Source organism: Hypanus sabinus, unplaced genomic scaffold, assembly GCF_030144855.1.
Source record: "Hypanus sabinus isolate sHypSab1 unplaced genomic scaffold, sHypSab1.hap1 scaffold_1949, whole genome shotgun sequence".
NCBI lineage: Eukaryota > Metazoa > Chordata > Chondrichthyes > Myliobatiformes > Dasyatidae > Hypanus > Hypanus sabinus.
In genome coordinates this window covers 25,782-53,226 of record NW_026780046.1, presented here as the reverse complement: position 1 = coordinate 53,226, position 27,445 = coordinate 25,782, and the positions used below count along the sequence as shown (strand labels likewise).

Below are 27,445 nucleotides of genomic sequence, written 5' to 3'. Positions count from 1 at the left end.
ATAACGAGAGGCTGGACAAACTTGTGTTGTTTTCTCCAGAGCGGAGCAGGCTGGGGTGAGACTGGATGGACGTTTATAAGATTACGAGTGGATTAGATAGAGTGGACAGACGATATATTTTTCATGGGGGTTGAAATGTCTAATACACTTAAGGTGAGAGGAGATGTGAGCGGCAAGTTTGCTTCTTTCCACAGTCGCTGGAGTCTCTGCCTGCGGGAGGGGGGGGGGGGGTCCCCTTCAATACCGACACGTGATCCCGTTTGTCCCGCCCATTTAACCGCAGATTGGCATCGTCTGTTTCCGAGGCCCCGCCTCCCGATGATGTAACAATCTCTTCGCGCATGTTCACAGTCTCCGGGTGGACGGTGTTATCCTCTCCGCTCAGAGCTGAAGTTGGTCGGCTGTGTTATCGGGAAAGACTTTCGTCTCTTCCGTCGGGATCACTGTCTGCGGGCCGAAGATATCACTTTCCCATCGGTGAGTATTGAGACCGGTCCCGAGCGGGGAGATCCGATGTTGGCCGTGAGCCCCGAACTGAGGGCCAGGAATTCAATTGTTTCCCAACTATCTGGGCTCGTCAGAAATGTGTCGACTTCACTTAATCTGCATTGAACGATTCAAACCAGGAGCCCAGGCTGTCTGTTTCCGCAGAATTGAAATGGAAGTCCCACCGACAAGTCACGTGAGGCTGTGTGCCGCAGATTCGCCCCGCCCTCCGCTTTGTGACGCCAGATCACGTGGTGTGATTTTGGCCACTGAGTCCCATTAACTTCCCGAACTCGTCTCGCTTCCTGAAGCTTCTCGCGTTTGTCCTGGAGCTTTATGGCTGTCGTGTCTTCTCCCGGACTGGGGTGGGTGAGAAAGGAGAACGTCCCAGGTTGTGGGGATCTTTGATTTCACTGCCTGCTTTTCCGAGGGACTGGGAAGTCTCGGGGGAGAATGGTTCGAGCCTCAGCACGCAGTAGAGCTGAGCCACACATTACTCCTGCAAGTTTGTAGTCCAGCGACGGCGGTCGGTCCAGTATAGACAAGACAGGATCTGTAATACAAACTTCCTGAAATGGTCCTGTTTTAGTCTGGAAATGGAGTGATAGTATAACAGTAAAGGAAGCACAACTTTTCCTTGTAAATTATCCTGGAACCATTTTGTCTGTTATTCCTGGAAATGTGTCCGGTGCAATTGTTGCCAAGGAGGTTCACGTGAATAATCTCAGGAATGATCGGCTTTATGTGTGAGGAGCATTTGATGGTTCTGGACCTGTGCTCGATGGAGTTCAGAGGGACGGTGGGGGTGGTGGAGGGATGTATGGTTAAGTAAACCTACCAAATGCTGAAAAGTCTGGATACAGTGGACATGGAGAGGATGTTTCCATTAGACGGAGAGTCTGTGATCTGACAGCACAGTCTCAGAATAAACTTGCTTCCCTTTAAAACTGAGATGAGAAAACTTTTTTGGCCAAAAGATGTCTGATATTTGGAATTTGTGAATTTGTTTGAGGCTGCCATTTGTGTATATTTGTGACAGATTAATATACTGATGATTACTGAGTAGCTTCAGGGTTACAGGAGGAAGGCAGGAATATGGTGTTGGAATAAAAATCAGCCGTGGTTGAATGGTGGGACAGACCAGATGGATTGAATCACCTGATTCTGTTCCTGGGTCTTATGTCTTACCGTGACTGAATGATGGCTCCTTCTTATCCTGTATCGCCTGTGACACGTGAGGGACAATAAAAGATTGTTCACTGAGATCAGTATATTTGCCTTCAATGTTTAAATTTCAGTGAGTTTTGTTCCTAGTAACATTAAACAGATATGTTTGGTTCTCCTTTGTATTGTTAACATGCTTCATTATCTTACATGTTAAAGTTAGACCTGCAGTGAGAGATTTATTGGAAGAAAAACCACGACTGAACACGAGGGAACAGCAACAAGTGAACCAGCCCGAGGATTGAGAGCACTGATTGGAGAGAAACCAATCTGACTCGGAGATTCCGGTGATTCAGTCAGGAGAAAGTTTGGTGAGTCTCATTCACTCAAACACTGGTCCTTTAGACATTACGTACCTGCACAAAGGAAGGTAGGAAATAGTTGGGAGTGGTACTGAATGTGCCCAAAAGAACCAGTTATGCCAGTTTCAGTCAGACCCAGTTGTGAAGAAGCCCCCACCCCCCGATATTCCCTTTAAACTTTTTGCCCTTCACCCTTAACCCGTGTCCTCTGTTTTTTTCTCTCTCCCCTAGCCTCAGTGGAAAAAGCCTGCTTGCATTCACTCTATCTATACCCATCATAATTTTATATACCTCTATCAAGTCTCCCCTCATTCTTCTACACTCCTAAGAATGAAGTTCTAACCTATTCAACCTTTCTTTGCAACTCAGTTTCTCAAGTCCTGGCAACATCCTTGTAAACCACTACACTCTTTCAACCTTATTAATATCCTTCCTGTAATTCGGTGACCAAAACTGCACACAATACTCCAAATTTGGCCTCATTAATACCTTATACAACCTCACCATAACATTCCAACTCTTATAATCAATGCTTTGATTTATAAAGGCCAATGAACCAAAAGCTCTCTTTACTACCCTATCTACCTGTGATGCCACTTTTAGGGAATTTTGTATCAGTATTCCTAGATCCCTCTGTTCTAGTGCACTCCTCAGTGCCCTGCCATTTATCTTGTATGTTCTACCGTGGTTTTTCCTTCCAAAGTGCAATACCTCACACTTGTCTGTATTAAACTACATCTGCCATTTTTCAGCCCATTTTTGGTCCAGATCCCTCTGCAAGCTTTGAAAACCTTCCTCACTGTCCACGACACCTCCAATCTTCGTATCATCAACAAACTGACTGATCCAATTTACCAAATTATCATCCAGATCATTGATATAGATTACAAATAACCATGGACCCAGCACTGATCCCTGTGGTACACCAGTAGTCACAGGCCTCCACTCAGAGTAGCAATCCTCCACTACCACTCTCTGACTTCTCCCGTTCTCAATTCCCAATCAAATTTACTACCTCACCATGTATACCTAGTGACTGAATCTTCTTAACTAACCTCCCATGCGGGACCTTGTCAAAGGCCTTACTGAAGTCCACTACATCCACTGACTTCCCTTCATCCACTTTCCTTGTAACCTCCTCGAAAATCTCCAATATAATTGTTAAACCTGACCTACCATGCACAAAGCCATGTTGACTCTCCCTAATAAGTCCCTGTCTGTCTAAACAATTGTCAATCCTATCTCTTAGTACTCCTTCCAATAATTTACCCATGACTGACATCAAACTTACCAGCCTATAATTTCCTGGATTACTTTTTGAGCCTTCTTTAAACAACGGAACAACATGAGCTATCCTTCAATCCTCTGGCACCTCACCCGTAGATAACAATATTTAAATATATCTGCCAGGGCCCCTGAAATTTCTACACTAGTCTCCTTCATGGTCCGAGGGAATACCCTGTCAGGTCCTGGAGATTTATCTATTTGCCTCAAGGTAGCAAGCACCTCTTCCTCTTCTATCTGTATAGTTTCCATGACCTCAATACTTGTTTGCCTTATTTCCATTGACTCCATGCCAGTTTCCTTAGTAAATTCAGACACAAAAAAAACATTTAACATCTCCCCAATTTCTTTTGGTTCCATGCATAGTCGACCACTCTGATCTTCAAGAGGACCAATTTTATCCCTTCACTATCCTTTTGCTATTAATATACCTGTGGAAGCTCTTACTATCCTTCAGCTTGAATGCCAACGCTACATCATGTCTTCTTTCAGCCCTCCTGATTTCTTTCTTAAGTATTTTTTTGCACTTTTTATACTCCTCAAGTACCTTATTTGCTCCGTTTCTTACACATGTCATACATCTCTCTCCTCTTTATCAGAGTTCCAATATCCATCGAGAACCAAGGTTCCTTATTCTTATTCACTTTGCCTTTAATCCTGAGACTTTGGTCCCAGGGGGTCCTCATGGGGCGTCTAGAAATGATTTCAGCTGGTGACAACCCTGTTTTCCCCTGTGGGGTAACCCTCATGTGGAATCGGGCTAATGGTCGGACCTTCAACCAAGTGAGTCCAGTCTCCGTTGTTAGTTTGGCCAATTTAATCTTCAGAGTGCCATTGGCTCTTTCCACTCTGCCAGCGGCCCGTGGGTGGTGTACACAGTGGAATTGTTGCTTGATAGCTAGTTTGTTACATATCCATTTGTATACTTTCACCACAAATTGTGGGCCATTGTCAGAGCTCAGCATCTCTGGCAGGCTGTACCTGGGAATTATTCCCCATAATAAGACATTCACAACAGTCACAGCAGTATTAATGGTAGTTGGAATAGCTTCAATCCATCTACTAAGTACATCTATAATATCTAAGCAGTATCTATAGCAATGTACTCTAGGCAATTCAATAAAATCAACTAGTAGACACGAAAAAGATCCACCTGGCAAGTGAGTCGTACCCGGTGTGCAGTGTACAGGTTACCAACCATTCCCTCCTTTCCCAGGTGTGTACAATCATGTTTCTGATCGACCAATATTGGTAAAAACTGTGTAGGAACACAAACCTGTCCCGCTGGGTGATCCAAAAACCTAGGCCGGGGACTTTCTGGCACCTCATATGGGACCACAGTTTGCACTCCTCGTCAGAGGCAACCCCCTGAAAACTATGTACCTCCCTCATGTCCGGCAAACCCGCTCTGCTTTAGTCAAGGAAGGTTGGTTTGACGGGAACCCGAGCAGACTACAACTACTGAGGATTTTGCCACAGTTTTCGCAGTCTAATCTGCTAAAGCATTGTCTTTAGTGACCAGGTTAGACATGCGGGTGTGGTCTGCACATTTAATAATAGCCAAAACTCGAGGAAGCTGCAGAACGGTGAGTAAGTTGTTTACAAAGGTGGCATTACTAATGGGGGCGGCCAGAGGATGTCAGGAATCCCCATGTTCCCAGAGAGCCCCGTAGTCACGTACAATCCCAAATGCATAACGGGAGTCTGTGTGAACGTTCCCACTTTAGTCTGTTGCTGGGATACAGGCACGAGTCAGAGCAAACAGCTCAGCCTTCTGGGCAGAGACAGCTGCTTCAAAAAAGGCCTGCTCAATTACTTCACTGTCCGTCATTATCGCATAGTCAGAATATCGTTTTCCTGCTGCATCCACAAAAGAACTTCCATCCTCAAGAAACGCTGTCTCAGGCTAGAGGGGGTAATGCAGAATGGATGGGAGAGTCTGTCCTTCTTTCACTCTGATCCAGACGGGGGCAGTCGGTGCAGACAACCATGGCCTGAAATTGCCCAGAGCTGTGGTACAACGTCTTGCGTTCGGTCAATATTAAAAGAGTGTCTTCACCTCAGATTCCTTTCAGTATTGAAGTCGGACCGCAGCCAAGTCTTGCCAGTCTCCCTTGGTGATGGAGGCTTGTTTCCTCAGGGTGTGGGCAAGGAACCATCGGCTCCTTGGCTTGAACCCAGGGCAAACCCTGACTGACGCTGGTATGGGGAAACACCAGTCCTGTCTGTCGCCAAAGGAAATCCGAAACTTCAGCCAGTAATACACTGCCCTCTATTCCTTTAACCTCTCCAATTACCGTGACTGGGAACTTCTGTCCCTCAAGGGGTGCATAATATTGGCTTTCCTCAGTGACGCACCCCGTAGGGTCATAGCACAGAGTCACATGAGGGTCAGCCGCTGGCGGAAGGTGTTCAAACTCAGTGGAGTCCAGATTAAGTGCCCACCACTGGGGGGGTTTAGAAACTGGGGAAGCTGTCGGTTGTTCACTAGCCCCAGGGTGACACCCTTGCCTGTGTCTCCACTCCTCCTGTCCTCCACAATCAGCTCCTTTGTTTTTGTGACAGTGAGGGAGAGTTTGTTTTCTTGACACCAGTCAGATGTTGTACAGTCCTCAGATAGAATCAGCAATCAAATGGTTGAGCATGGTGCGATGAATGTGCTGAGCTGTGTATAGCACAATGCAAGAAGCATTGTAGGAAAGGCGGATGAGCTCAGGACAGGGAATTATGATATTGTAGCCATTATTGGGACGTGGTTGCACCCAATAGTCTGAGGCAGTTAGAGGAACAAATTTGGAGAGAGTTCGCAGACCATGCCAAGGAACAAAAGTTATTCAGTAAGTAATTTTAATTTTCCATATTTTGACTGGGACTCCCATACTGTAAAAGGACTAGATGGGGTAGAGTTTCTCAAATGTGCCCTTAATCGGTACGTAGAATTCCTGACGAAGAAGTGTGCTATAAGCTGTTAGGCAATGATCAGGGCTGGTGACAGAAATTAGTGATCATAATGCCATGAGATTCAAAATAAAGATGGAAAAAGAGAGGTCTGGACCATGGGTTGAGATTCTAAATTGGAGAAAGGTCAATTTTGATGGTATCAGAAAGGATCTGACAAGTGTGGATTGGGACAGGCTGTTTTCTGACAAAGGAGTACTTTGTAAGTGGGAGGCCATGAGAAATGAAATTTTCAGGGTATAGAATTTGTACATGCCTTACAAAATGAAAGTTGAAAAGTAACTGGTTCAGGGAAACTTGGCTTTCAGGAGATATTGAGGCCCTGGATATTTTGTTCCTCTATATGCCTCAGACTGTTAGGTGCGACCAAGACTCATTAATGACTGACTCATTAATCATCATTCCACGCCCTGAGCTCATCTGACTTTTTTTAATTGTCTTCTGTTGGTTTCTAGCTTCCCAATAGCTTTTGCTCTTTTCTTTACCCTCTCCTTGGCTTTTATGTTGGCTTTGGCTTCTCATTCCAGCCACAGTTGTGTCCTCCTGCCTTTCCAAAGCTTCCACTTCTTTGGGATGTATCGATCACTCATCTCCCGAATTGCTCCAAGAAATTCCAGCCATTGCTGCTCCATTGTCACTCCTACCTTTTCCCTTCCAAACAAGTTTGGCCAGCTTCTTTGTTATAGAAACGTGGAGCAGTTCAGTACAGAAACAGGCTATTGACTCATCTGGTCAATGCCGAAAAAAAACCATTTAAACTGTCTAATGCATCTACCTGCACCGAGACCATCACCCTCCATACCCCTCCCAACCATGCTCCCATCCAAACTTCCTTTCAATGATGAAACCAAGCTCATATTTGCCACTTGTGTTGGCATCTCATTCCATGCTCACACTACCATTTCAGTAAAGAGCTTTTCCAAATTTTCCTGTTAAATTTTCACCTTCCTCACTTATCCATGCCCTCTAGTTGTCATCCCACCCAACCTCAGAGGAAAAAGCTGCTTGCATTTACCCTATCTGTACCCTCATAATTTGGTATACTTCTGACAAATCCTCAAAGTAACGCATAATTTCATTCTTTATGTTTCGAGCATTTTTTTAGGTGTTTAAGATGATGAGGGGCATTGACCTTGTGGATAGCCGGAGGTTTTTTCCCAGGGCTGAAATGGCTCACATAAGGGGGCACAGTTTAAGGTTATTTGAAATAGATACTGTGGGGATGTCAGGGGTAAGTTTTCTACACAGAGAGTGGAATGCACTGTCAGCTATTTGTGTGAGAATGTTTCAGTTACTTTGTGGCCAGGAACCCATGCAGCTCAGTGGGAACATGGAATAATACCAATGGAGAGAGTCAAACTGAGCCAGGTCACAGACTGGAGATGGCAGAAATGCCCCATTCTTATAGAGACAGGAAGACCATCAAAGAGTTTGATGGTCATTCCAGATACCAGCACTGAGCCCAGTTAGAAGGTGATTTCCTTCTCCAACTTGTGTTGAACTTCACTGTAATAGTGTGATGACAGATCACATCTTGACATCTCAAGTAATCTCATCTGAAAGGTTGTCCTACACCCATTGATGGATTTTGTAAATCTGTTTACAGGTTACAAACGACGAGGAATTTGCGGGAATCTTGAACACAACACACCAGTTTTGTTGTCGCTGTCCAGATACTTACGAAGTGGAACAAGGGATTCACTCGATCATCTTTCCTGCTCAGACTGTGGGAGGGATTCAGTTGATCATCTGTGTGACTGGCATATCCGTCATCCTACACAGGAGGGACCCGATCATCTGCTCAGATGGTGGGAATGGATTCAGTCTGTTATTTCAACTGAAGTTACATCAGCAAGTTCCCACTGGGCAAGACCATTCACCTGTTCTGTGTGTGAGAAGGGATTCAGTCGGTCTTCCCACCTGTGGGCACACCAGTCAGTTCACTGGGCAGGGGCTGATCATTTGCTGAATTTGTGGGGAAGGATTCACTCGGTCATCTGACCTAATGGCTCACCAGCGAGTTCACTCTGAGGAGTGGCCGTTCACCTGTTCAGACTGTGGGAAGGGATTCACTCGGTCATCTAAACTAAAGGTACATCAGCGAGTTCACACTGGGGAGAGGCCTTTCACCTGCTCAGACTGCGGGAAAGGATTCACTCAGTCATGGACCCTAGCTGCACACCAGCGAGTTCACACTGGTGAGAGGCCGTTCAACTGCTCAGACTGTGGGAAGGGATTCACTTACCCATCCCAACTGAGGGAGCATCACCAAGTTCACACTGGGGAGAGGCCGTTCACCTGCTCAGTGTGTGGGAAGGGATTTACTTGGTCATCTCAACTGAAGGAACATCAGAGAGTTCACAGTGGAGAGCGGCCATTCACCTGCTCAGTCTGTGGGAAGGGATTCACTTGCTCATCTAAACTGATGGTACATCAGCGAATTCACACTGGGGAGAGGCCGTACACCTGCTCAGACTGTGGGAAGGGATTCACTCGGTCATCCCACCTACTGGTACACAAGTCAATTCACACTGGGGAGAGGCCGTTCACCTGCTCAGTGTGTGGGAAGGGATTCACTCAGTCATCTAAACTGAAGGAACATCAAAGAGTTCACACTGGAGAGAGGCCATTCATCTGCTCAGAATGTGGGAAGGGATTCACTCGGTCATCCCAGCTACTGGTACACAAGTCAGTTCACACCGGGAAGCAGCCATTCACATGCTTGGAATGTGGGAAGGGATTCACTTGCTCATCTCAACTGAAGGTACATCAGAGAGTTCACACAGGAGAAAGGCCATTCACCTGCTCAGAATGTGGGAAAGGATTCACTTCATCATCTCAACTGAAGGTACATCAGCGATTTCACATCGGGGAGAAGCCATTCACCTGCTCAGACTGTGGGAAGGGATTCACTTTATCATCTCAACTGAAGCTACATCAGCGAGTTCACACTGGGGAGAGACCGTTCACCTGCTCAGACTGTGGGAAGGGGTTCATTCAGTCATCCGACCTACTGGTACACAAGTTAGTTCACACTGGAGAGAGGCCGTACTCCTGCTCAGACTGTGGGAAGGGATTCACTCGGTCATCCGACCTGCTGGTACACAAGTCAGTTCACACTGGGAAGAGCCCGTTCACCTGTTCAGACTGTGGGAAGGGATTCACTCGGTCATCTAAACTGAAGGTACATAAGCGAGTTCACACTGGAGAGAGGCCGTACATCTGCTCAGTGTGTGGGAAAGGATTCACTCTGTCATCCAACCTAATGGCTCACCAGAGAGTTCACACTGGTGAGAGGCCGTTCACCTGCTCGGACTGTGGGAAGGGATTCACTTGCTCATCTAATCTGAAGGTACATCAGCGAGTTCACACTGGGGAGCGGCCATTCTCCTGCTCAGACTGTGGGAAGGGATTCTCTTGGTCATCTCAACTGAAGGAACATCAGAGTGTTCACAATGGAGAGAGGGCATTCACTTGCTCAGACTGTGGGAAGGGATTCACTTGCTCATCTAAATTGCAGGTACATCAGCGAGTTCACACTGGAGAGAGGCCATTCATCTGCTCAGACTGTGGGAAGGGGTTTACTCGGTCATCCCACCTACTGGTACACAGGTCAGTTCACACCGGGGAGAGGCCATTCACCTGCTCCGTGTGCGGGAAGGGATTCACTTGGTCATCTCAACTGAAGGAACATCAGAGAGTTCACACCGGGGAGAGGCCGTTCACCTGCTCAGAATGTGGGAAGGGATTCAGTCGGTCATACGACCTTCTGGCACACCAACGAGTTCACACTGGGGAGCGGCCGTTCACCTGCTCAGGCTGTGGGAAGGGATTTACTTGGTCATCTCAACTACAGAGACACCAGCGAATTCACACTGGGTAGAGGCTGATCACCTGCTCAGACGTTGGGAAGAGATTCTCTCAGCCAAATCAACTAAATGTTCATCATTGCGTTCACATTGGGGAGAGGCTGTTCTCCTGCTGTGAAGGTGGGAAGCGATTCACTGAGTCATCTAACCTTATGTAAATATTGCTTCCGCTAGCAACTTAATATAGGGGGTCATAGCACCCCAGCCTAGAAAAGAAATCTCATTTGGGTGGATGCTGCATGATGTGCCCCCTGTTATAAGTCAGTACTGTACCCCAAAATAACAAATGGTGCACAATATGTGATTAAACAATTGAGATTTATAATTCTTACTTTGACTGAGGCAATGATGTACAGTATATCAATAAAGTTTCCTGTAACAATTGACTTCATTATGAAGTATTATCTTGCACCTTCTATCTCACTGAGTTCTCCAATAATCAGTTTTTGTTCGCTAGAACGACAAGAGGTTTAATTGAATGCAGCACCTGGTGGGGTAACAGTTATAAGTTATGATCATAGGGTTTGACAGGAAAGATTCTAGCATTTTGTTCCAAACCGTAACACTTCAGAAACGAACCAGCAGCAATAGACTGCACCTGGAGTCTGGTTTTGATGTTAAAACCACTATCTTTATTAGTATCTTCTTATAATCTAGTAACTTAAGCAAGATAAACCAAAGTTAACAGTGTTATGTATAGCTATAACTCCCAAACTATTGAGCTCGGTGTTGGGGGGGGGGGGGGGGAGGGGGGATGGAGGTGGAGAACTGGGCTTAGAGTTTTGAGATGGTTAAGTATGAATGTTTAGTTCATTCCTGGAATAAGGGATGTGAGAGAGAGATTTGTAATCCAGGGTAAATGCAGAGAGAAGGCAATGATGTTGAATTCCACAGGTTCCACGGTGGTTAAAATGAGTTAACAGTCACCATAGATTTTATCCATCGTCGTTCCAAATCCACATACAAATTATTACCAAAAGTGAATTGTCACGGGGATATCGTCTTCAAGTGAATCGCCACAGCACATACCCAGGCAAGGGTTAACACATAAGTGGTCTCCACAGGACTCCCCAAAACAAAATCCACTCCTGTGGATTATTCGAGGTGACAGGCGCACATTCGAAGTGCACTGGATCGATAATCAAACCACCCTTGTGGGCTCAGGAGAGTTCCAAACAGTGACCCTTGGCCACTAGCTTCCTTGTCTAAATCTTTTTGTTCTCTTTCTTTGCGTCCTTCTGACTGTGAGTGTCTGTGTCCTCGCTAAAAATGAAACAAACTGGAAGTCATGTAAACAAGCTGCAAGTCAGACTGTCCCGCCTCCTTGAGCTCTCTCTCTGTAAAAATCAAAAGTGAGCTGAGAAAGTCAGCGGCTGACGTCATTGTTAGTCCCCACCTCACTCAGGCACTCTCTTAAAGTGACAGTCCACAGCAAATGAAACCGAGGGATTCATAACACTTCCCCTCTCACCAAAATTTTTTTTTTTGATCTCAAAGAGCAAAATTTTTACTGCGAACTACAGTATATAAAACAATACACATACGGTTATCATGTAACACATTGCAGCAGCGTTTACAGATACCAGATTCTGCTTCACTATTAAAACTGTAAGCTTAGCATCTGGAAAGACAATCGGCAATAATATTATCCGTGAATTTTATATGCGTTATCACAATATCATATTCTTGCAAAATCAGATGCTAGTATAACATTCTTCTGTTTTTGTCCTTTACCTTATTCAAAAACACCAAGAAATTATGATCTGTATAAACTACAAGAGGTTTCCTCTCAGGACAAACATCAACATCGAAATGCCGCAAAGCCAAGATGAGTGACAACAACTCTTTCTCTAAGAACCATAGAAGATTACAGCACAGAAACAGGCCTTTTGGCCCTTCTTGGCTGTGCCGAAACATTTTTCTGCCTAGTCCCACTGACCTGCACCTGCGACTTATCCCTCCAAGACCCTCTCATCCATATATCTGTCCAAGTTTTTCTTAAATGTGACTAAGTCATCAATATAGGCATCTGTGTGTTCTAACCCTCGAATTACAGATTCAAACGTTCTCTGGAATGATCCTGGATCACTTTTCATTCCAAACAGCAAAACGTTGTATTCATACAACCCAGAAGGTGTCACAAAAGCAGAAATTTCTCTACCTCTGTCCATCAATGGAACACACAAATACTCTTTCAACAGATCATTCTTTGTAAGAAATTCAGCTTTTCCAACTTTATCGATGCAATCATCCACCCTAGGTGCAGGATAGGCATCGGGTTTGTTGCTGCATTTACCTTCCTATAATCAGTGCAAAATCTAACACTACCATCAGGTCTGGGCACAATAACGGGGGGGGGGGGGGTGACTCCAATCTGATGCTGAAGGACTAATAATACCATTTTCCAGCATATTTTCAAATTCTTGCTCAGCCAATCTACTTTCATACGATATTGGTGTTGTTTGATAGGTTTAGCTTGACCAATATCTACATCATGTACTAGGATCGTAGTTTCCTTGGGAACATCAGGAAATAAATCTTTAAACTTCAGAATTAATTCCTTCAGCTATTGTTGTTGCTTTGGCTGCAGATGAGCCAACTTGTTATCAATGTTTTCTAGAACAACCGAGTTCATTAGCCTAACTGGGACCACGTTTGGCTTGTGAAAAGTCTCAGACGAGTAAATTGTTTCATTCTCAGGGTTACTAGCTTCATATATTTTGACAACACTCACAGATGGTGCCTGTTTGTCAAAATAAGGCTTTATCATATTTATGTGTACAACCTGTGTTAGTTTACGTCAGTAGGGTGTTTTAATAACATAATTCACAACATTAATTTGAGAGTCTATTTCATACGGTCCATTGAGTTTCACCTGGAGTGGATTCGTCAACATTTGAGATAAAATAACATAAGATAAGATATTCCCCACCTGGTATTTTCTTTCGCAAGCCCGCTTGTCAAACAAGCACTTCATTTTGTTTTGAGAATCTTTAAGTTTGGTCTCACTAGACTACACGCTTGGTGTAGTTTTTTTTTGAACTTCGAAACATAGTCTAACAAGTTAACATGTACATCCTCATCAATCCACTCTTCCTTTAACAAGGTCAAAGGTCCCCTCAGTCTACAACCAAATACAAGTTCAAGTGAACTAAAGCCCAGTGATCCTGTGCTGACGGTCTTCCTGAGAACAAAAGCAAATATATTCCTTCATCCCAGTCTTTCCATTTTCAACACAGTATGTCTTAATCATTGTTTTGAGTGTAGAATGAAAACTTTCTACAGCCCTTGTGATTCCAGATGGTACGCAGATGATGTTATTTGTTCAGTTCCCATTCATAAACTACCTACTGAAATAATCCAGGTGTAAAATTACTTTCTTGATCAGACTGGATTTCTTTAGGCAATCCAGAAAAAGTGAAAAAACAACTTGGTAAGAACTTTCGCTACAGTTTTAGCTTCAATATTTCTGAGAGGTATTGCCTCTGGGAATCTGGATGAAATACACATAATAGTTAGCAGATCCTGATGGCCAGCTTTAGGCTTTGGCAATGGGCCAACACAATCCACTATAACTTTAGAGAAGGGTTCACAGAATGCAGGTATGCAGTGGGTCCACTGTGGTGACCTGGTAGGGTTTACCCACAACTGGACAAGTGTGACAGGTTTGCAAAAGGTCACATCTTTCCTCAAATTAGGCCAGTAAAATTATTTCATAAACCTGTTTACAGTTATTTTCACTCCAAAATGGCCACCTAAGGGCATACTTTGGTCCAAAGTTAAAAATTCAGTACTATAAACTTTAGGAACTACAACGGTGAACAATTGTCCATTCCTCACTCGCTGGTATAGCAGGAGGCCCTCACTTCCTCATTAACACTCCATCCTTGAGATAATACCCTACTGGCACTTTCTTAATCTCATCATCTGAGAGAACTGTTTCTTTTAAAGCTTCATTCTCAAGGTCTCGGTTCTCTTCTGCTATAATCTCCTTCCTAGACAGGGATAAATCTTTCTCATCAGACTTACTACCTGAATCCTATTGTAACAATGAAGGCAGAAAAGTCCCTGACAAGTCATCATAAACTGAATGCCGATTTTGGCTATCATGGGTATCAGAATCATGCAGCACAGAACCGTCTGCGTCGGCAGACTTTTAAGCCATACTTCGAGTTACTGCGCAGGAGGGATAAATGTTAAAATCCATCTGTGGGTCGTCAGTGGTTGGCTTAGTTGTCAACAGCACTGCAGGAACAATTTTACCATCTGCCAGGGCATTCCCTAACAGCAAAGTAACATCTCCCACCAGTAAACTGCAGCACAATCCAATTTTAACAGGTCCCAAAACCGACCCTGACTGTAAAGTTACCTTGTACAATGGTACAGAAACCACACCGCCCCCAATGCCTTTAATAAGATTTACCTCACCATTTTCTGTCTCATCACCAAACTTTAGAATGCTGTCAAATATAAGTGACTGAGAAGCCCCTGTATCTTAAACAATTTTCAGTGGTACCGGGGTTGACCCTTCCTTTAATAATACAATTCCATCTGACATAAAATAATCAAATCTCTTCTTAACTGGCTCAGACCTCTCAAATCCTTAACTAAGACTCAATAGAATGTTCAGAACTCTGTGGGTTCACTGGTGCTTCAACATACTGAACACAGGCATTCGGGACTGCCTCCTTTTCCTTTTTCTTCCCCAGGAGGCAACAATTCGCCATCATATGACCAGCTTTCTTACAATAGTAACAAGTAAGACAGGAATATTTCTCCTTCAACTGCATCCCTTCATCATTACTCTTGTTACTAGTCCCAGCTTTAATTTCGGGTTTACCCTGGAGATCCCTGCTACTCTTTTGGAAACTCTTATTCAAGTTAAACTTAACCTTATGAGTTAAAGCAAACTGATCTGCTAATCTAGCAGACTCCTGCAAAGTGGCAGCATCCCATTCATCTAAATATCTCTTTATGTCATCAGGCACGCACCCTCTAAATTCTTCAATTAAAACCAACTCTTTCAAGCTGTCAAAATCACCATTCATATTTTTATATGTGCACCAGCGTTGACCGCATATAAAAATATGAACGATGATAACACAAATACTTCCCATAAGCACATTCCGTACAAGTCTGATTCACAGACTTCCTTAAATTTCTAAACATTTGCCTGTATGATTCTGAGACCAACTTGTAAGCTGTGCTGTCTTTACGACAGTTATTTAGTTTATAATATTTTCGCTTAGTAATTCATTCAATAGTATTTTCTAGTTAGAATTAGAAGTGTTTAAAGTATATTCATTGCATGTAAAATATATCGGCATGCGATGACGTCACATCCGGTTTCGCCGCGTCTTGTGGGAAAACACCGGTTTGAAATTAGCGCGAGGGTGGGGGCTTTCCACGAGGCTCACCTGAGCACAAGCAGTTTTGCAGGCATGAGAAATCACAGTGAGAGCAACGCTGTAAGTTAATAGATAATCGATATATTGAACTAAGATGTTAATGCCGATCCTGTTAGAGGTAACGTCGGTAGATAATGTTTATGCTTTCGTTAGTTAAAGAGTCGCGGATAGTTTGCATGGAAGTGTATTTAAAGTAGTCAATGGAGCAGGTAAACTCTCCCTGTATACTGCACCTTAGTGTAATGTAGTTATAGTCACCTTTGCAAGTATTTACACTTGAAATGTGATATTAAGGAAGGAACAAATACTGTATCAATCTTGTATTGTTTTATCAACAGTTTTCACCATATGTTAATGTGAAGAGTGAACAGTAAATGGTTAATCTTACTGCGATCTGGTTCTTATTAACTGTGGTTTATCCGGACGTTAAATTCGGCGTTTCGTTACACCCGAAGGAGAACGTTACATAAGCTTTGAGCACAGCCTGTTTCACGATGTCATAATCAGCTGTTTCTTCAACTGTCAAAGCACAATAGGCTTGCTGAGCCTTCCCCTTAATTACACTATGTAAGAGAATAGGCCAACCCTCTTTTGGCCACTTTAAACTTTGAACAACCTTCTCAAAATGCTGAAAGTATTTATCAACCTCTGCTTTGTCAAATGCAGATACCAATTTAACTTCCCCACTGGCCTTAAACTTATCACTAGAGCCTAACGCAAGACCCCTTTGCTGCAATCTCTCTATATTTTCCAGCTGGAACAGCCTCTGCCTTTCTGCTTCCTCCCTGTTTTTCTGCCTCTCTAGCCTCAAACTGCCTCTGCCTTTCCGCAGCCTCCGCATTTAATTTTTCTCACTTGTACTGGAGCACAAGCTCACGAGGTTTACTTCCAGGAAACGCCTCCAACTCCTCCACTTTAAACAAACCCTCAGATACATAATCTTCAGCTATTATCCTCTGCTTCTGTGCCCTCCTCATTGTTGATTTCACCTTAGCAAGTTTTAACCTTTTAGCAGTACTCAACAACTCAATCCTTTTGGCGTCCTCCCATGCCTCAGAGGCTAGCGCTTCCAGACATCTATCAACATCCATTGCTACTGATTTTCCACACACAAATAAATCAAAAGGAATTTCCCCGATGAAATCGATAATTAATGACTACACCCCCAAATCTGTTCATATCCCGGACGCAGGCCCAAATTTTGTTATGAATCGTAATGCTTTAGAAACGAACCAGCAGCAATAGGCTACACCTGGAGTCTATTTTGATGTTAAAACTATCTTTATTAGAATCTACTCGTAAAATAGTAATTTAAACAAGACAAGCAAAAGCTAACAGTGTTATGTGTATATATGTGTGTAAATAAAACTCCCAATCTATTGAGCTCGGGGGAAACAAGCATTGGAGTCTTGCGATGGTAAAGTATGAAAGTTCAGTTCATCCACGGAATAGGTGATGAGAGAGATATTTGAAATCCAGGATAAATGTCAAGGGAAGGCAATTATGTCGAATTCCACAGGTTCCATGCTGGTAAAACAAGACAACATTTGCTGTAGGTTTTATCCGTCGTCGTTCCAAAACCACATACGAATTATCACCGAAAGTGTCTTGTCACAAGGGGTATCGTCTTCAAGTGAATAACCACACCACACCCAAGCAAGGGTTAACACATCAGTGGTCTTCACATGATACCCCAAATCAGATCTACTCCTACGGATCAAAAGAGGTAACAACCTCACATTCGATGTACGATGAATCGATAATTAACCCATCCTTGTGGGCATAGGAAAGTTGCAATCAGTGACCCTTGGTCAGTAGTTCCCTAGTTTTGATCCTTCCATTTTTTCTCCTTCGTCTCTGTCTGACTCTGAGTGTCTGTGTCCTCGGTTAAAACTAAACAAGCTGCACGCGATGTAAACAAGCTGCAAGTCAGACTGATTCTCCTTCTTAATCTCTCTCTCTCTCTTAAAATGACAGTCTACAGCAAACAAAACCGAAGGAATCATTACAATGGCCTCTCCCTACTGTGAACTGACTGGTGTGCCAAGAGGTGGGATGACTGAGTGAATCCCTTCCCACATTCTGAGCAGGTGAACGGCTTCTCCCCACTGTGAACTCGCTGTTGTCTCTGTAGGTGTGATGATTGAGTGAACCGCTTAACACGTTCTGAGCAGGTGAACGGCTTCTCCCCAGTGTGAACTCGCAAGTGACTCTGTGAGTGGGATGACTGAGTGAATCTCTTCCCACAGACTGAGCAAGTGAATGGCTTCTCCCCAGTGTGAACTCGCAAGTGACTCTGTAAGTGGGATGACTGAGTGAATCCCTTCCCACAGACTGAGCAAGTGAATGGCTTCTCCCCGTTGTGAACACGCTGATGTATCCGTAGGGTGAAAGATTGAGTGAATCGCTTCCCACATTCTGAACAAGTGAATGGCTTCTCCCCAGTGTGAACTCGCTGATGTCTCTGTAGACTGGATGAATCAGTGTATCTCTTCCGACAGACTGAGCAGGTGAACGGCTTCTCCCCAGTGTGAACTCGATGGTGTTTCTGTAGGTCGGATCACCGAGTGAATCTCTTCCCTCATTCTGAGCAGGAAGGATGACCGAATAAATCCCTCCCCACAGTCTGAGCAGGAAGGATGGTCGATTGAATCCCTCGCTCCACTTCTTAAATATCTGGACAGAGACAGCAAAACTGGCGGGCTGTGTTTGAGATTCCTGGAGACAAATTCCTTCTCGTTTTTAACCTGTAAAATGATTTACAACGTCCATCAATGGCTGTAGGACAACATTTCAGATGAGATTACTTGAGTCGCCAATTTTTGATCTGGCTGTTCCTCACTGTTACAATGAGGTTGAACCCGAGTTGGACAGAGAAATCATCTCCTGACTGGGCAGAGTGCTGGTGTCTGGAATGACCATTAATTCCCTGATGATCTTCCTGTCTTAAATAAGACTGGGGCATTTCTGCCGTCTCCAATCTGTGCCTTGGCTCAGTTTGACTCTCTCCATTGGTATGATTCCCTGTTCCTGCTGAGCTGCATGGGTGACTGGCCCCACAGTAACTGAAACAGTCTCACACAAATAGTCTTTCTTGACGTGCATCTGGGATTTTCTTTTACGTATTATTAACTTAACGTTCCACAATTTTAACGCCATATAAAAAAATCCTTCTGAGGTGAATGGTTGGACTGCACAGCTGTTAAAAGGACTTACAGTGAATATTAGTGTTACTTCAGGTTCTTGTGGAAAATTACAATACAGAGACAGGCCATTTGGGCCATCTGGTTTGTGCTGAACTAATTAAACTGCCCTTTCCCACACCCCTACCATCCAGGTACCTACACGAACCGCTTAAATGTTGAAAACATGCTCGCATGCACCACTTGTGCTGGCTGCTCATCCCACACCCGGATGACTGTCGGTGTGAAGAAGTTTCCCCTCATGTTTCCCTTAACATTTCACCTTTCACCCTTAACCCATGGCCTCTGGTTTTAGTCCCACCCATCTCAGTGGTAAAAGCCAGCTAAGGGGAGTAGGGGCCGACCGTGGATGACAAGAAATGTCAAGGACAGTATAAAAATGAAAGAGAAGATGTATAACATAGCAAAGATAGGAGAGGTGAGAGGATTGGGATACTTTTAAAGTGCAACAGAAGATAACTAAAATGGCAAGAAGGGGAGAAAATACTAAATTCTAAATTCTCCTTCTAAATTCCTTTGTATACATGCCTGGCTTTCCCGGCTCCTGTTTGATTCTTACTGAGAGAGAGAGAGAGAGAGAGAGAGAGAGAGGGGCGGAACTATTTGACTGTGCAGCGTGTTTACACTTGCTCGCAGCTTGTGTTTACATAGCTCACAGTTTGTTTTATTTAAGCAAGGACAGTCACAGTCAGCCAGAGAGAAAGAAAGAAGATGGAAGCTTTGAAACAAATGGCCTAGTGGCCAAGGGTCATTGATTGCACTCTCCTGTGCCCACAAGGTGGGTTGATTATTGATCCAGCGTATACCGAATGCGTGATTGTCATTTGGTTTGATCCAATGGAGTGGATCTGTTGGTTTGGGAGTATCCTGTGAGGACCACTTGTGCTAACCCTTGCCTTGGTGTGGTAATTCACTTGAAGAGGTACCCCTGTGACAAATCACTGTTGGTGTTAATTCGTATAATCCATCTGGGGATTTTGTTGGAGTATCCCGTGGCTACCACTTTTGTTAACCCTTAGCTGGATTCGAGTGTGTTATGTGGTAAACACTTGTGAGAAGGGATATTCTGTGGTAATCACTGTCGGTAATACTTTGTGTGTTGGATCTGGATTGGGAGTACCTTGCGGAATCTACCTGTGTGTTAACCCTTGCTTGGGTGGTAGTTCCTTCTGAAGACAGTACTCCTGTGATAAGCTTCTTTTGGAGATAATTCGTATGTGGATTTAGAACAACGACGGAAAGACCTACAGCGACTGTTATCCTGTTTTGCCACTGTGGAATTTGTGGAATTCAACGTAATTGCCTTCTCTTGACATTCACCTTGGATTAAAAATATCTCTCCCTCGTCATTGATTCCGTGGATGAACTGAACTTTCATACTTTACCATCTCAAGACTTTAAGCTTGGTATTCCCTGAGCTCAGTGGTTTGGGAATTATATTTACACATATGTGTACTCATTACACTTCTAGCTTTTGATTATTTTGCTTATTTTTTTATATTATAAGTAGATACGAATAAAGACAGTGGTTTTAACATCAAAACCACACTCCAGGTGTGGTCTATTGTTGCTGGTTCATTTAAACCGTTACGAAAATGTAACAGATGTCTTCGTGTTTATGTCTTTCTGGGGGGCCCCATGTTAACACCTTTCTGTCTCTCTGTCACACCTATGCCAAACAGGTAGAACCAGGTGCCTGCTGGGTTTGTGTCGAAATTCCACAGCATGGTAAAACTATGATTCCAATGTCAGTAATCCTGCTCAACCAGAGTGAGGAACTCTCAGCCTGGGCTTCCTTAAATAACAGCTGGGGAAGAGAGTGAGAAACTGTGGTCCAGTCAGAGATGACTGTGGCTGTCGGTGTTTTGAGGTATGGTATCTCAGGCCCCCACCAAACTGAGCTTCCTGTACTGGGAAACATGCATCCTGGCCAGAACCACAGTTGCCCAGAAGCTGAGAGGAATAACTGAGACTGAGCGATTTTGGATGATCGCTTTTCTCTCCTATGGAGTAGCCAGGAATTCATGAGAGAGAATCAATTTGGCTACAAGCACTTGAGGAGCTGGCCACAATATTGCAGGGGCCCTGACAGAATCATAGGCCCAAGTAACAGAAATATCCACTGAAATGATTGCAATCCGGCAAACAGTTGTACAGAATCGTACGGCTGTAGAGTCTATCCCAGCTGAGAAAGAGGGAACCTGTGCTATTATTGACACAGAATGCTGCACCTGTATCCCTGATGAGTCTACTAACGTTACATCCCTCCCCATGCACAATGCCGAGGAGATTGACAGCATCAAGAAAGTAGGGCAGGATTTTCACGGTTTCACCGAAGGGCCGAAATGGTGAACTTCGAAGGCCTGTTTGGTAATATGTGGGGCATGATATTGCATTATGGCCTAATAGTTGTACATATCATTGTTATAATTACTGTTGTACACTGTTTTTGCCCACTGAGAAGTCAATGCTGCACTTGGTTGCTTTCTCTGTAAAACATTACTGCTTTGTTGATCATGTAATGATCTAAAGGAGGGAATGATAAAGTATGTAAAAGGTTAACACTTCGTTAAACTATAACAGCCTGTTTTTCTGAAAGAAACTGCTGATGATCAACAGATAAACTAAGCCATGCTGCGCCATATTTCTTCTTGAGGGTGGCTGGCTAGGGTTTCAGGATGATTATCTCCTTGTGTGTTTATGCACAGAGATAGGATAGTGTCAGTCTGTTCTGTGTGTGTAAGCCATTATGACTATTTTGTAATTTGTCTTCAGGGGCTGTCATGTAGTAAATATCTTTGGCTCCAGCCTGTCTTGTGTGGGGAGTATCTCAACGGATATATCTGTGGTGTAAGGGGAATTATTGAATTGTTAGTCAGTTAGTGGATTGGGCGGGAACAGTCATCGACTGTACTTGGAATAAAGTATCCCCGGGTACTTGGAATAAGGAGTTTGTACCGTACGGTCTCTGAGAGACTTTATCCTGATTCGACTTCCGCAGAATAGGAGTGGTTTTAAAGGGCTGTACTGCTGGAATCTCATTACCAGACCTGGAGTGATTGCAACTGGGTCTGACAGAGGCATAGCTGGTTCTTCTCCGCACATTCAGTCCCACTCCAACTAAATCCTACCTTCCCTTGTACAAGTGTGTAATGTCTAAAGGACCAGTGTTTGAGTAAATGAGACTCACCAAACTTTCTCCTACCTGAATCAATGAGAACTCCGAGTCAGTTGATTCAGAGTTGTTCTCTCCAGTTTATGCTTTCAGTCCTCGGGCTGGTTCACTTGTTGCTGTTCCCTCGTCTTCAGGCGTGGTTGGCTTCCAGTTAGGTTTTTTTCTTCCAATTAACCTCTCACCACAGGTCTAACTTTAACCAGAGAGACAATAAAGCACATTAACAATAAAAACGAGAACCAAACATTTCTGCTTAATGTTACTAAGAACGAAACTCACTGAAAATTAAAAGTTGAAGTCGATATAATGATCGCAGTAAACAATCTTTTATTGTCCCTCACACATCAGAAAACGATATGGGATAAGGAGGAGCCATCATTCAGACAGGAACAGAATTAGGTGATTTGATCCATCTGGTCTGCCCCACCATTTAACCATGGCTGATTTACATTCCAACACCATATTCCTGCCTTCCTCCTGTAATCCTGAGCTACTCGCCAATCATGAATATATTAATTTCTGTCATAAATATACCCAAATGGCATCCTCAACCAACCTCTGCGGCAAAACAATCCACAGATCAGACAAAGTTTGGCCAAAAAATCTTTCTCATACCAGTTTTATAGGGAAACATCTTTATCCTGAGACTGTTCTGTCAGATGATAGACTCACTGTCTAATGGAAACATCCTCTCCATGTCCACTGTATCCAGGCTTTTCAGCATTCGGTAGGTTTACTTAAGCATACATCCCTCCACCACCCCACCATCCCTCTGAATTCCATTGAGCACAGGTCCAGAAACACCAAATGCTCCTCAAACATAAAGCTGATCATTCCGGAGATTATTCTTGTGAACTTCATTAGCAACAACTGTACTGAACACATTTCCAGGAATAACAGACAAATTGATAACTGGATAATGACCAGGGAATAGTTGTGCTTTATTTACTGTTCTACTATCACAGACGACTAATTTTCATTTCCAGGTTAAATCAGTTACATTTCAGGAAATATAGGCCAGGAAATGTAATTGTAACCCCCTGGGTCGACTTAGGCTCGCTCTGCTCGTTCTCGTCTAGGGGTAGCAGCCTTCGGCCCCACCAAACTGGGTAATCAGCTTGTGTGAATGCTGTTTGATGTCCCCGCTTCACGAAAGAACAAACAGGACACCATATGCGATTAAATGATTACAATTTATAAAGATTACTATAACTGATTAATAACCATGCAGTATATATGAAGGAAAAGAAAATAACGAAAAGGCGCCAAAATTAACAAAGTCCAAACCACTTTGTGCACAACCTTTGGAGCTCAATTACTGAAGTCGTCTTGCCACCATTCGCTCCCCTCCGAACTCCTCGACTCGCAGCTCAGGACCATCCGAAGTGGTCAACCAAGCACATCTAGCTTCATCTCCTCTCCTCGGGGTACCCCCTGGCCTTGGACCCCTGCTTGGGGTCCGTTCCTCGCCCCGTTTACAGCATCGCGTCCTCTCTATCTCGCCCCCTCGCGCCGACTACCTAAAAGCCCGTCAACAATAGCTTACAGACTCAGAAGAAAGAGCAGCATTAATCCCAATTAGTTTACAAAGGAATACAATTCTCGTTATCAGTAAATTTTAACCCAAACAAGCTTCCAGCAATCTCTCGCAATAAAGAAGCATTCCTACTTTTAACAAAACAAAGAAACCATTTTGATTAACATACGCAGTAACAAAGAAAAAGAAAAAAAAACCTTTACACTCTCCCCCCAGCAAATAAAAGTCATGTACTCATAACTATTAAATAACTCGCCCACTCTTCCTGCCAACACAAACCCTAGCCCAGGCACAAACAGTGACATTGCTTCCCAAACAGTAAACCTCACGCGCTGTTCCTCAGGCGCTACATAGGCCAACTTCTCTGGGAGTTTCCTAACCCTCTAAGACCTCCGTGTCCACTTATCTAAACCCTTCAGGCTCGGTCACAACTGGGGATATCTCGGGCCCGCTACCAACTCCTCTCTCAACCTCTCACTCATGCCCCCCACTGCACACTGCTAACCCTCCCCGCTACACCTGACTCAGTGGGAGAGGGACCAAAGGTCTCTTACTGAATCGAAGGAAAGTCAGCAAAAGGCAGCATGTACCACACATCCAGCACATAGAATCCTTATTCTTCCTCATTTCTGCGATCGGTAGCTGCTGTTTGATCTTCTCCAAACGGAAACACGTGGCCTGCACTGCTCCTGCAGCCTCTTCAGCCTCCTGCAATCGAGATATCAGTTTCTTCTCTGGCCCCTGCAACTCTCTCCACAGGCTCAGCAGTTCTGACTCACGCATCCCGACCATCTCAATCTGGAACGCAGTTATTCCAACAGCTTCTTCCACCCCGACCTGAAAAGCAGCAATTAAAGGTTGGTCAGCCTCCAGTTCAGTATTCACTGCACTTCTCTCAATTTAATTGATACCGCAGTCTATAAGTTCTTCCTGTTCAAGGATAATCCCTTTATATTCGTATTTTATTGGGCTTTGAAGAGTCAGGGCGATAGTTTTCAAAACGTAGCTTTGAATTGAGCAGAAAATATGTTGAATGTTTTCAATTGTCTGCCACTCGTGAACAAGGGACATTTTGACTAAAACCTGCTTTTAATTGAATTGCATTGACACCGCGTTCTCTGAGAGGCAGATCGTTAGAAACAGCCCGTACACATTGAAAACAAAACCTGACGTTAGAGATATAGCGAGGTTTTCGGAACTGGGATCGAAAGACTATGCATGCCGACAAAGATCAGTCAATACTAAAAAGATTGCCAACGTAGGCGTGTGACGCATTTTGACACACTGCTTTTGCAGTTTTCTTCTGTTCTGCCTGCCTCTCCCTTCCATTCATAATGAAAGCGGGGAGCTGATATACAGGAGCGCACAGAATATGTGAATGACATGAAATGGATTGAAAAATTGTCAGCAGAATTTCTGAAATGTAAGACAAACTTAGCTAATAAATGTTGTGTGAGGGAGAACCCCCTGTTGACAAACTGCACGCATGCTGAGCTCGTTGACTTCATTAACATTGCCTCCAACTTTCACCCAGCCCTCAAATTTACCTGGTCCATTTCCGACACCTCCCGTCCCTTTCATGATCTTTCTGTCTCCATCTCTGGAGACGGCCTATCTACTGATATCTACTATAAGCCTACAGACTCTCACAGCTATCTGGACTATTCCTCTTCCCACCCTGTCTCTTGCAAAAATGCTATCCCTTCTCACAATTCCTCTGTCTCCGCCGCATCTGCTCTCAGGATGAGGCTTTTCATTCCAGGACGATGTCTTCCTTTTTTAAATAAAGGGGCTTCCCTTCGTCCAACATCAACTCTGCTCTCAAACGCATCTCTCCCATTTCCGGCACATCTGCCCTCACGCCATCCACCCGCCATCCCACTCGGGATTGGGTTCCCCCGGTCCTTACCTACCACCCCACAAGCCTCCAGTTCCAACATATAGTTCTCCGTGACTTCCGCCACCTCCAACGGGAAGCCACTACCAAGCACATTCTTCCCTCCTCCCCCACCATTTCCGCTTTTCGCAGGGATCGCTCCCTGCGTGACTCCCTGGTCCACTCGTCGACCCCCCCCCCCTCCATCCCTTCCCACCAATCTCCCTCCTGGCACTTATCCTTGTAAACGGAACAACTGCTACACCTCCCCTTACTCATCCTCCCTCGCCTCCATTTAGGGCCCCAGACAGTCCTTCCAGGTGAGGCGGCCCTTCACCTGTGAGTCGGCTGGTGTGGTCTACTGCGTCCGGTGCTCCCGGTGTGGCCTTTTATATATTGGTGAGACCTGACGCAGACTCGAAGACCGTTTCGTGGAACACCTACGGTCTGTCCGCCAGAGAAGGCAGGATTTCCCAGTGACCACACATTTTAATTCCACGTCCCATTCCCATTCTGATATGCCTGTCCATGGCCTTCTCTACTGTTAAAATGAAGCCACACTCAGATTGGAGGAAAAACAGTCTTATATTCCGTCTGGGTACCCTCCAACCTGATGGCATTAACATTGATTTCTCTAACTTCCGTTAATGCACCTTCTCCCCTTCTTACCCCATCCCAAATTTATTTATTTATTCCAGCCCCTTTTTCTTCTCGCTCTCTGCCCCTCTCACAATCACTCCCTGCTTGTTCTCCATCTCCCTCTGGTGCTCCGCTGCCCCTTTCTTTCTCCCTAGGCCTCGACTCATGATCCTTTCCCTTCTCCAGCTCGGCATCCCTTTTCCCACTCACCTTTCCAGTTCTTAGCTTCACCCCTCCCCCCCTGTCTTCTAGCATTTCGGATTTCCCCCTGCCCCTCCTACTTTCAAATCTTACTATTGCTTCTTTCAGATTGCCCTTACGAAGGGTCTCGGCCTGAAACGTCGACTGTGCTTCTTCCTGTCGATGCTGCGCGGCCTGCTGCGTTCTACCTGCTTATTGTGTGTGTTGCTTGAATTTGCAGCATCGGCAGATTTCCTCGTGTTTACAGAACTCCAAGTGGGGTCTGAACAGGGTCCTATATGGCTGCAATGTTACCTGTCGGCTGCTAAATTCAATACCACGACTGATTAAGGCTAATACATCTTACACCTTCTTAACCACTGAGTCAAACTGTGCAGCTTTGAGCGTCCTATGGACTCGGACTCGGACCCCAAGATCCCTGTGATCTTCCACACTGCCAGAAGTCTTACCATTAATACTATATTCTGCCATCATATTTGACCGACCAAAGTGAACCACTTCACATTTATCTGGATTTAATTCCATCTGCCACTTCTCAGCCCAGTTTTGCATCTTATCAATGTCCTGCTATAACCTCTGGCATCCCTCCACACTGTCCACAACAACAACCTTAGTGATATCAGTAAACTTACTAACCCATCCCTCCACTTCCTCATCCAGGTCATTTATAAAAACCACGATGAGTAAGGGTCCCAGAACAGATCCCTGAGGCACACCACTGATGAACGACTTCCATGCAAAATATGACCCGTCTACAACCACACTTTGCCTTTTATGGGCAAGCCAGTTCTTGATCCACAAAGCAATATCCCCCTGGATCCCATGTCTCCTTACTTTCTAGATAAGTCTTGCATGGGGTACCTTATAAAATGCTTTGCTGAAATCCATATACACTACTTCTACTGCTCTTCTTTCATCAATATGTTTAGTCATATCCTCATAAAAATTCAATCAGGCTTCTAAGGCACGACCTGCTTTTGACAAAGCCGTGCTGACTATTCCCGATCATATTATACCTCTCCAAATGCTCAAAAATCCTGTCTCTCAAGATCATCTCCATCAATTTACCAACCACGGAGGTAAGACTCACTGGTCTATAATTTCCAGGTCTATCTTTACTCCCTGTCTTTAATAAAGGAACAACATTCGCAACTCTCCAATCCTCAGGAACCTCTCCCGTCCCCATTGATGATACAAAGATCATCTCCAGAGGCTCAGCAATCTCCTCTCTCGCCTCTTACAGCATCCTGGGGTACTTTCCATCCGGGCCCGGCGACTTATCC

At 44.4% G+C, this 27,445-nt stretch overlaps 1 protein-coding gene and 1 long non-coding RNA gene across 3 annotated transcripts; one reads left to right on the top strand and one right to left on the bottom strand.

Moving 5' to 3' along the window:
* Positions 1-322: 322 nt before the first annotated feature.
* On the top strand, positions 323-10,493 carry LOC132387531 (zinc finger protein 850-like). Of its 2 annotated transcripts, none has more exons than XM_059959901.1 (3): positions 323-477; positions 1,870-2,021; positions 7,861-10,493. In XM_059959901.1, the coding sequence occupies exon 3, from the start codon at positions 8,260-8,262 to the stop codon at positions 10,135-10,137; it is 1,878 nt and encodes a 625-aa protein (XP_059815884.1). In that variant the 5' UTR covers positions 323-477; positions 1,870-2,021; positions 7,861-8,259; the 3' UTR covers positions 10,138-10,493. The 2 variants fall into 2 exon arrangements, with proteins under 2 accessions (XP_059815884.1, XP_059815885.1); XM_059959902.1 differs by lacking the exon at positions 323-477 and adding an exon at positions 741-851.
* A 7,603-nt stretch (positions 10,494-18,096) lies between these two features.
* Positions 18,097-24,432, bottom strand: LOC132387530 (uncharacterized). The gene is made up of 3 exons (XR_009509922.1): positions 24,037-24,432; positions 21,940-22,102; positions 18,097-18,730 (listed from the first exon to the last, which is right to left on the bottom strand). It is a non-coding gene; the product is annotated as an uncharacterized LOC132387530 (long non-coding RNA).
* Between the last annotated feature and the right edge of the window lie 3,013 nt (positions 24,433-27,445).